The sequence below is a fragment of the Podarcis gaigeae genome, assembly GCF_964106915.1.
Source record: "Podarcis gaigeae genome assembly, chromosome: 16".
Lineage (NCBI taxonomy): Eukaryota > Metazoa > Chordata > Lepidosauria > Squamata > Lacertidae > Podarcis > Podarcis gaigeae.
The window spans coordinates 26,824,545-26,835,556 of record NC_139693.1 but is presented as its reverse complement, the minus strand read 5'-3'; the positions used below and the strand labels follow the sequence as shown (position 1 = coordinate 26,835,556).

The 11,012-nt window shown below is 44.5% G+C and overlaps 1 protein-coding gene across 1 annotated transcript; it reads right to left on the bottom strand.

The window, feature by feature from the left end:
* Nucleotides 1-3,033: 3,033 nt before the first annotated feature.
* Nucleotides 3,034-10,918, bottom strand: YWHAH (tyrosine 3-monooxygenase/tryptophan 5-monooxygenase activation protein eta). Its single transcript, XM_083717698.1, has 2 exons — nt 10,414-10,918; nt 3,034-4,414 (listed from the first exon to the last, which is right to left on the bottom strand). Exons 1-2 carry the CDS (start codon nt 10,498-10,500, stop codon nt 3,758-3,760), a joined length of 744 nt encoding a protein of 247 aa, XP_083573824.1. The 5' UTR covers nt 10,501-10,918; the 3' UTR covers nt 3,034-3,757.
* Between the last annotated feature and the right edge of the window lie 94 nt (nt 10,919-11,012).

Below are 11,012 nucleotides of genomic sequence, written 5' to 3'. Positions count from 1 at the left end.
CTCCATAGTTCAGCAGGATAGTTACTAGCCTGGTAGTATTTTTCGGTCACACCAACAAAACCACAATCTATGTCAGATGCTCATGACTGGGGTCTATGAAAACTCTAGAATCTGTTGGTCTCTCCATACCTAGCCATCATGGTCTCCCCTGGCTCAACCCCAACCCTCTCAATTCTACTTTGTCTCTACTTCTAGGGGCCAGGAAGGATCTTCAGGACCAGCTGCTGAGATGTGCTTGTGCTTCTCCTGCAGACATTGACCAGAACTCAGAAGACTGTTCATTAATGCCCAGAGGAATGGTGCGAACATAACCCCACCCATTCTGGGAGGGATTTTTAACTGCCTGCCTAGGGTGCTCATCAAACTAATGAAAAAAGTTATGGACATTCATTCATCCTTACGTATCAGCAACATGACTCTCTGAACAGCTTCTTTGCCATTGAGTGGAATTCAGGAACATTAAAATCAAGAACATGATTTGCCATGCAATGAACTCTGACCAAAAGCTGGGTATGTCCCATGACTATCCATAGTACCATAAGCCCCAGACATACCTGCCTTTCTGTCTTTAGACAACAATGAAAAACTTTCTGGTTGTGGCAAAGGGATCCCCCCCACCCCCCAAAAATTATGTTACCACTTGAGATTTGTTTTAATAACCTCAAAATAGGGTGAGATAGCATTGACTTATTTTAGCTAAGAAGCAGTTGTAAAAGATTTAACACCAATCAATAACCTCTGCTGAAGGTTTTGCTTTTCCTTCATTAAAGAGTATTTTTCTCCTAGGAAATTAACATTCCACTCCTGATTCCTGCTCTGCTCAGGCCAAAGAGATGGAAAATGAAAAGCAGGTTTCCTATTTATTGAGCAACAGCTTAGTCTTAGGAACACAGGAAGCTGCTCTATATTTGGTCCATTTACCTTGGCATTGTCTACACTGACTGGCAGCAGATCACCTAAGTTTCAGATGGTTCTCTCCCAGCCCTGTCTGCAGATTGGATGTGGGACCATGACAAACCTAGACAGCATCTTAAAAAGCAGATAACACCTTGCCAACAAAGGTCCATATAGTTAAAGCCATGGTTTTCCCAGTAGTGATGTATGGAAGTGAGAGCTGGACCGTAAAGAAGGCTGATCTCTGAAGAATTGATGCTTTTGAATTCTGGTGCTGGAGGAGACTCTTGAGAGTCCCATGGACTGCAAGATGATCAAACCTATCCATTCTGAAGGAAATCAGCCCTGAGTGCTCACTGGAAGGACAGATCATGAAGCTGAGGCTCCAATACTTTGGCCACCTCATGAGAAGAGAAGACTCCCTGGAAAAGACCCTGATGTTGGGAAAGATGGAGGGCACAAGAAGGGGATGACAGAGGACAAGATGGTTGGATAGTGTTCGCGAAGCTACCAGCATGAGTTTGACCAAACTGCGGGAGGCAGTGGAAGACAGGAGTGCCTGGTGTGCTCTGGTCCATGGGGTCACGAAGAGTCGGACACGACTAAACGACTAAACAACAACAAACGTGCAGAGCAGGTGCTCCATGACAGAGTTTCAGCCCTTTCCCCAAGTCAGCCCGAATGCAGTTCCCAGAGCTTCAGACTCAGACCTTTTATGGTAACTCAACATTTTAAACCAATAAAGCTTTGCTTCCAAAATTTTGGGAAGCCTTCCTCAACTGGGTCCCCTCAATGTTGTGGACTACAACTCCTGTCACAGCCAGGCTGCATTGGGCCCTTTTTAAGCATGCAGTGGAATTGTTGCAACTCTAAACATATGGCCCCAAACCCCTTCATATCCACTTGTCAGAAATTCAGGACTGGGCTTCTGTATCCTATGCCCTTTTAAAATGTGTTGGGGGGATTGGCTTGTTGTTTTTACTTTTATTATGTTTTATTATTTTGTGGTTTTATATTCTGATTTTATTCTGTGAACCGCCCTGAGGCCTGTTGGTATAGGGTGGTATATAAATTCAATAAATAATAACAACAATTATTATGGCAGAATGGTTGTCTCATGTCTTAAAACACTTGAGCAGCAGTCTAAAAAAAACAACCACCCCCAGTTCAAATCAAGAGTCCCCACCACCACCAATAGAACCTGATTTGGCAATGGTAGGGGTGGACTAAATTCAGGAAAGACCTCCTGTGAAGGGCACTAGGAATATCCCAGGCTAGAGGGAGGAATTTATGTCTGCTCATTCTTCAGGCAGCCTCATTGGGCAGATTCTCATTTCTTGTTGCTATGCTAGCCTCCTCATGATACTCCAATTGTGTCAGGCCAGATCTCTCTGCAGCCTGGGAGAGCTCCACCTCTTAAGTGCACATGTGTGACATGTATGATAAGGAACTGGCTTTTATATTATTGTCTCTTGTTCCCAACAAAGGAATGTTCCAGGAATCTGCCCTTAACTTCCAGAATGTGATACTCCAGTAGGTAACTAGGTCAAAAAGAAGGATGGGATCTTATGCAATTGGTCATACTTTAAAGTGAAGCTGTGTAAGGCTGGCATACCAGCAGAGTTCTTTGGCACCCATGGGACAGAAGAAAACCTCATGCCTCATCCACAAGCAGTAAATCAGTCAGGCATTCATTGCAACTGGGGCAAAATATTCACTCTGCATTTCCCTGTTACTGGAACCCAGTTAATCAGTGAGAAGGGGCTTGCAGGTTTAACGAGCTTATTTAATTCCTATAGTTACACACCTCGGGCATATTAGTTTGCAAATATTTGAGAATTGAAGAAGGCTTGTAAATTTATTTGCTCCATCTTGTATCTGCCAGCAGAAGCTGTGAGAAATCACTAAGAAGCCCATTTTTTGAGAGGCTAACATCCTTTTTGAGGTGATGGCGATTTCCTCTGAGACATGCTGTGGCCCAGAGATTCAGCAGCAGCAAAAGGAACATCTGAGGAATGCAGGTAAATCTAAATATACCTTTGCCCCTCTCTAGAAATTCCTATTTCATTGTACTTTGTAAGTCACCTTGAGAACTTTGGTTAGTGGGTGGGTTTAAATACTCTCAAACAAACACACAACTTCTTACAACTTATCTCCCCCAAGCAGCAGTTTATTTTCTTTAATTCCAAAACACTTAATTTAGAAGTCTGGCATCTCATCATCCATCTTAACATGGGCTAACATTGACACTGCGCTGTCAGAATACACAGGCAACTGAACAGCCAAAGAATTTACAAAAAATAAATCATGATTCTTCAAAACTGCAAAAAAAGCTTACAAGTATCAAAATCAAAACCTCAAGATGCATTGCCTGAAACCAAGTCTGTGCACATAAAGAGTGAAACACAGATTGTTATAGAACCTCACATTTTAAAATTGATGAACAGGACAAAATCAGTTCACATCTGCTTAGAGCCACTTCCATGTTTTGCATGTATAAGATGTACTGCTGAACTGACATAATCCACTCCAAGCAGGAAATTTAAAGATTCAATTTCCGATCAATTCTCCTAAATCATTTCCACTCTTTTATTAACCCATATAATATGAATCAAATGAAACTAAAATGCCTCATTTTAAGTTTCTTCCTGCACAATATGCCACTATGATAAACAGGGCTGATACACCATTTAGTCCAGCAATGCCCATGAAGCCCCATCTGAAGCAGCATCTGGCAGACCTCACAGCTGTGCCAACAATACATTTATGCTTAGCACTAAATACATAGTGTGATCGTGGCAAAGAAGTATTGGTGATGGTGATGAGGTGGTGGTTGATGGGAAGCCGTGATCTGGGGAGCTCTTCAATTGTTGCCTTCCCCTGCCTCCTCATCCTGCTGGTCACTTGTCCAGAGAGTGAGGTTGTCTCGAAGGAGCTGCATGATAAGCGTGGAGTCCTTGTAGGAATCCTCGTTGAGTGTGTCCAGCTCCGCAATGGCATCATCAAAGGCTTGTTTGGCTAGAAGGCAGGCCTGCTCAGGGGCATTCTGGATTTCATAGTAGAAGACGGAGAAGTTGAGTGCTAGCCCCAGCCTGATTGGGTGCGTGGGCTGCATGTGCTCTTTGCTGATTTCAAAGGCTTCTTTGTAGGCAGCCTCTGATGCTTCCACAACGCTGTTCTTCTTCTCACCTGCAGCGACTTCTGCCAAATAGCGGTAGTAATCACCTTTCATTTTCAGGTAGAAGACCTTGCTCTCATATTGAATGTCACTGCAGTTCTTGATCAAGAACTTGTCTAGCAGGGCCAAAACATCATTGCATACTGTCTCCAACTCCTTTTCAATCTTCTCCCTGTATGCTTTAACCTTTTCCAGCTTCTTCTCATTCCCATCAGCCATGGTTTTCTGCTCTATGCTGCTGATGACTCGCCAGGAAGATCGCCTGGCACCAACTACATTCTTGTATGCTACAGACAGCAGGTTCCTGTCTTCATTTGAGAGGGGCTCATTCAGCTCGGTCACCTGCAAATGCACATAGAGATATTAAGACAAGTTTTGGGGGCCAGATATACCATCCTCCAAACCATACCACATGTACAAGTTTCACCCATATCTATTACAAAAGCCAAAAGACTCTCTGGGCCCTTATGGTTGCAGAGAAACTAGTCTTTCAACATTGGAACTTCCATTCCATTAATCAATAGAAGGACAAAAGATCTCTCTTTGCTCTCTGAACATGGAACACATGAACAACAGTTTTTCACCTCATCAGCCATTTGGAGGTTTAAAGTAACTCTGCCTTGCATTGATGAACATAGTAAGGACACCGTAGGAAGCAGAGAATGATTCAAGTGTATCTCCACCCTCAGGCAGAAGCGGAATGATTTTACATTAAGTATTGAGAGGACAACATTCATATTGTAAGCGCAAAGCAACATCAATAATAATGACAGATTACAGGGCTGGAAAATTCTCTTGCACTTAAAATTAAGGTATGGGTGACTAAGAATTTATAATGTTTATTCCTACACAGATATGGCACCTTCAATTTTTATGCCTTCAAAAGAGGCTAGAATAGCAGCTGTGTTGGTTTGCTACTAAATAAATAAATGCCATTAAAGAACAGCACCTAAGGCCCATTAGATTTACTGAGACAGAGGATTTGGGGACTTAAAAGTCCATGAGCCCTTTTTCAGTGATTGCTCATAAAAACATAATCTTAGCACCTTGGAACACATATTCAGCCCCAGTTGATTCATCTTTCATAGGCTGAGAAAAAGGATCCCTGCATTGCATAGAGTCACATCAGCTGAGAATCAGAAATGCAGCTATAACTTCCCTGAGTCTGTGACTGCTTAGGGAAGGAATGATCTGGCTGCTAAGACAATGGAAACTGCCCTGCTGAAAACTGGAGGCAGCATGCAGTAAGAAGCAGGAGTAGAGCAAAGAGAAATATCTTCTAGCTCCCCAGCATCCACTGTGGAAGTGTGGAAGGCAAATTAGCCCAAAGCCATCCTGTTGTGGGAAGATGATACTGCAACTTCCATAAAGAAAAAAAATTAGAAGGGTTGAGTGCTTTAAGTGACCAACTAAGGGAGGTGCAAACCTTACTCAGTGTGAGACATAATTAATGCAACAATCAACCAGCTACAAATGTACAAACCAAGAAGTAACATCACAGTTTTTCTACAACATTTAACTCAATTTGAGGAAGAAATATAAATGAGGAAATTTTGTATTATTAAAATTGATTTTCTTTCATTTCCGTCTCCTAAATTACAGCTAATGAAATTCCCTATATAAGGAATCTGGAAATGAACAGAGTCCTCATCTTGGAAATGTAGATATGAACTCAATTGTCTACGTCACAAGTTACGTGGCATGTGGCAGTCCTGTCCACTAACAAATAATTCTACTTATGTCTCTAGTATAAATAGCTAGCCATATGTGTGTACGGGACCAATGGAACACCCTGTACTAAAATCTAGCTCAGGCCAAAAAAAAAAAAAAAAAAGAGCAAAGCACCGCTCCTTTCAGAGCACTGCAAAAGGCTCAATGACAAGCAAATAGTAAGCCCACAGGAGGAATAATGCACTTTTTACCAAATAAAATTCCTTTGCTCCTATTCACATTTATAACTCATTCCACCTTTCATTTTAACAGAATACTGCTCCACAGCTCCTTTACCACATGGGTAAGGGTGAGGAACTAGTTAGACAGGAGGGTGTCTTGATTAAGGGAATCCTGCCCCTACCTGTTACTGTCCATTTGTCTTCTGAAAGGATAGATACAGCTCCACTTTCACAGTATGGCTCACTTCTTGCCTACTAAATGTAGGCGATATGGGTCACATTCAAGTAAATTGGGCAGCTCTCCACACAATGCTATGCATGCTTTCTTGAGACAAAAATCCTCACCATAAAGCAAAGATGTCTTAAGCTGAAAACCTTTGACTGAAGTTTGTACATGAGAACCAAGCCTCTGCAAACCTGCTTACCATGGCAAGTGTGGTGATGTTCTCCGATAAGCATGACACACAGCCAGCAATGCAAGCTAAAGAGGTAAACCTCTGCCCCTTGCTGTCTTTTCTTGTTCTGGAGCAGAAAAGAAGGGTGCAGAAGACTGGACACAGCAACCTGAAGCTATGCCAAACCACTCTCCTGATTGGCAACATTGCTTGGAGGTGCCACTACCTCTGACTAGTGTTAGCCAACCACCTATTCTCGTGCAGGTGCCCATTGGGCAACACTGCTCAAAAGCACTCAGAAATCCTCCAAACACCTACACTCTGACCTAGCATGCTACCCCCCTCTCTACCCAGAGGTAGGGCAGGGGCTTGCATACAAGATGGGGCTGGCTTTTACACAACACTGATAAGAATGTGCAAGTTCTCTATATTTCTCTTTGGAGTGGCAGCATGTTCTAATTTCACTGTTTATTAGGATCAGCATCTCAATTTCTCGTGAAATAGGGAAGAATATGTAGCAGACAGCAATATAAGAGGCAATATAAATTCCCTTGTGAAACATCAACCAATATAATTTCAAATGGGGAAAATGTTCAAACCCCACCCCACCACCAGCAAGATGATCCTGTTTAGACATGCTGAAAGCATTAAGGTTACTAGCATGGTTAAATATGGCTGCACCTGAACTAGTAGCACTGATTTCAGCAAGACACAGTTCTAAATGGATGTCCTTACCCTAGAGTATCAAACCATGTTATACAATGTTGAATCTGTTCTAAAACCAATAATTAGTATGCAGAATTGTGGTAAAGACTCCCATCACTTCTAGTCTCCAAAAAGATGAGGCCAGAGTAAGGCAGAATCAAATGAGCAGTTGAAAGGAATGATGTTTATAACCATTTCACAGTCCTACAATAATAGTTTGAGCCCATCACATAAATGGAAAATTATGCCAACAACAAAGATGACATTGCCAGGTACTGTATTTTGTAGAGTGAGACAAGCCATCCTTTCTATTAACAAGCATGCAAGCCCTGTCCCCATTTTATATACTTCTCTAAGCACCTTGGCTCCAAAATCTAAATTTTGCCTGAAAATGTATTCCTCAGCAGAGGCTTAGACACCCAGGGCAAGAAAGGAGCAAGCATGTGCTGGCTGTCACCATTAACACAAACCCTCTATGCAGCAGGCCAGAGACCTCTGGAGTATGTGCACACCCTGCTTCCTTGCAGTGCACCTAGTGATTCGCACTGCAGGGCCCTGGAGAGGGAAAGCAGGAAGCACTGGAGAATGATAGTGCAAATAACTAAGCCACACATTAAGATTAGGGACTTCCTCCCAAACCATGTATGCAAGGGACCCCTCTTGCACTCCCCAGACCTTTACATTCATCACCCCATGACAGGAGCACTATCAATACTCTTTTCCTCCCTCGCATAACAGAGCCTATAAGAGAAATTCCTAGCGAAGGTTCTTTCTTTTACAGATAGCCCTAACTCCCCCTCCCCCAATCCTTCTCTTTCCTCCTTCTCCATTTATTTTATTTTTGCACTTGGTTTTAAAAGGGTCCCAAAGGAACCTACAGCTTGCCAACATTTGTGTTCTTCCTTCACAGCCTTCACCCAGGAATGTTCTGTATGGTGCCCCTTGTTATCAAGAGTCAGGGTGTCTAATCATTTTAGTATATGTAAAGAATAACTAATGCAAATCTAGTGCAATTGACAATCTCCAGATTTAAGGCAGATGCCTTTGAAAGAGTCATTTCCTATATCTTTTGCCTTGGGACAGGTATCCACACTGATCTCTTTTCCCTCCCTGTTTCCTTTCTTGCCTAACTCTTAAGTAAGTTACCCCACAATGCTTCAAGTGATATGGATGTTTTTTACTACCCTTTTTGTAGTAAACTGCATATTCAATTACTCTAAAACTGCACTGTTGTCTTGAAGATAATTCCCCTTCAGAAAACATGTCTGCTCTGATGCACTGCAACCCTTGGGTAAAGATCCTAACACATGTCATCCAGGTATGCATGTGCACTACTATACATGTGTAGTCATTCTGGAATCATGAAATTGCTCTTTTTATGGTGGGAACTTCAAAAGTAGGTCAAAAGCAGACAGGAATAAACAGCAATCCAACCCCACAAGATGCCCCAGAGCTGCACCATTTACATGTCAGACTATTGCTCAGACTGACAAATGGATCTTGAAGCAAAAGTATCCAAGAGTAGCTGTTTTAAAGACTGAATCCCCACTGCTACTGAAGCCTGCCTCAGAGCAGTAGGGTGTGCTTGTGCTACAGTAGCTCAGGCTCAGAGTCAGCATGCGGCAAGACAGATGGGCAGAAACATAATCATCCAGCACTGCGACTATCTCCAAGGTTGTGCAGAGGAAAGAATCTGAGGTAGAATCAAGAGTGTTAACAGACAGGAAGCAGGGAGGAGGGGGGTGAGTGTGCAAAATCCCCCTGCAAGCAAAAATGGGGAAACTGGGTAGTCATAAATACTATTCAGCCAGCATACTTTCATGGAAAACTCGTAATGCCAACGCATGAGGGGAAACCCTCCAAAGAACTCTGTCAGTTGATTTTGGTCCCTTGGATTTGATACTCACTAGAGCAAGATAGCAGAGCGAGGATGAATGCTGACCACCTGGATCACACAGAAGAAAACTGACATGCCCTGCATTTACATGCAATCTGGTATTTTTTTTGGTGGGCCAAATAAAAAGAAGCCTGTCCAGTGGCAATAAGAAAAACAGACTTGTATTAGAACCATGTTATGTTATAGAATACTATCAAAACTTAATTAATTTTAATCCTTTTAATGCTGCTGAATATTGAAATGACAACAACAAAAGGCAAAAATAAAATTCTGAACCAGTTATTTGGAACGTTATTGAGGCAAGTACCATATAAATGCAAAAGGGGCTGCTGGAAATAAGGGAGATGGATAGCAGTATGGCCAAAAGGCCCTTTTTCAAAGTGGTTCAAGATGTTTTAGAAGCAGAGCCTCATTAGCATGAGGGACAAACTGTTAGGAACCTCTCCAACAAAAGCCACATGAAATAGAACCCTTTGACAAACCTTGCAGAGAAGAGCTTCCCAGCCAGATCTGACCCATGGCTCAAATCAGTCTCCACCCCACTCGAACAGTGCCCACATCCCTATTGCTCCACCTTGCCGCATGGCTTAGGGCTTGTCCTCAGCTTCTGGCACACACAGACCCGCCAAGCTGTTAAAGGGCACTCCCTTAGTGCACTACATACACCCACTCCATCGTTGACAATGCCCATGTCAGCTGATAAGCAGACAGGGAGGGAAATGATAAAATAACCTGACTAACCCCACCTCAAGAAAGCCACACACACTCCTGTCCTGCCTAGTCACAATATACGTGTGTGGTGTGGTGAGAAGACTAAAAGGGGCTAAAACACCCTTCCCCTTTCCCAGTTCATTCCCAGAGGATGGAGACTAACAGGCAGCATGCCTTAGAAGGGAGGCTGAGAGGAGAGATCTGTTCACTGGCTATAACCAGTTCATTCTTTTACAGGGGATCCCCACCCACACCCCAACTTCTACTTTCAGGGGGAGGGCTGAGAGAGGGGGGCACCTAGACCAGGCCTGAGAGAAAGGGGCCACAGCAGCTGATTCCATGGATAGCACCCACCCCCTCTGAGCTCCCCCCTCCCAGCCTCTTCCCAGCTCCAACTACAGAAAAGCAGAAACCCGCCTCCCCGAGAAAGTCTTCCACAATACCCTATTAAGATCACTTAATAGAAATAAAGGGGGGGCAGCCACAGATTAAGAAAAAGAGACAGGTATCGCAAGGCATCCGCCTTAAGGGTTAGGGAGAAGGGAGGTGAGAAGGGGGGGGGATACATTTGGAGCGAGAAGTCTTGGTCACCATCGCCGACCCCCTTTCCTCCTCCAGGGGGGCGGCCGCCATCCTCATCCTCCCCGTGGGTGGGTCTGGCGGTGGGACAGCAGCAGCAGCAGCCCCTTCTTCTTCTTCTTCTTCTTCTTCTTCTTGGCTCCCCTCGCTCGGTCCACTCACCGCTTTCATGGCCGAAGCCATGTCGTCGTATCGCTCCGCCTGCTCGGCCAGGCGGGCTCGCTGCAGCAGCTGCTCACGGTCGCTCATCGTCGTCGTTGTCCGGGGGCTGAGGCGGAGGCTCGAGGTGGTGGTGGGGTCTCTGGGCTGGGGCTGTGCGCGCCCTTCCGAGGAGAAGCTCCTTTCAGGGCCGGCCAAAGACAGAGCGAGGCTGAGGCGGCGGCGGCGGCGTCGCCTCAGAAGAAGCAGCAGTAGCAGCAACGGCTATCCCTCCTTCGCCTCTTTTTTACCTCAGGCGAGAGAGCGCGCACTCTGTGACTGACTGGACCGACTGGCTGCTTCGCGCACGCGCAGCTTCAAACGTCTACTCCCTCGCTCTCGCGCGTGCGCGCTCCACACACCGGCCAGCGCCCGGCAGAGACTCACCCACCTACCTACATACACACGCTCACTGCATGACACTGTGCGCATGCGCCAGAGAGTAAAGCGCCGCCGCTCAAGGGAAAGGAGGGCAAGTTGGATTCCTTGCTGCGATATTATATATTAAAAAAAAAAAAAGCTGCGCGTGCGCACGCCTGACGAGGCATTCCCCTTATAGTAAA

Excerpts from the sequence above, each read along its gene's own strand:
- YWHAH (XM_083717698.1), bottom strand. The coding sequence starts at position 10,500 with ATGAGCGACCGTGAGCAGCTGCTGCAGCGAGCCCGCCTGGCCGAGCAG. Across the intron at positions 4,415-10,413 it reads TGGCTTCGGCCATGAAAGCG|GTGACCGAGCTGAATGAGCC; the intron begins GTGAGTGGACCG and ends GTGCATTTGCAG.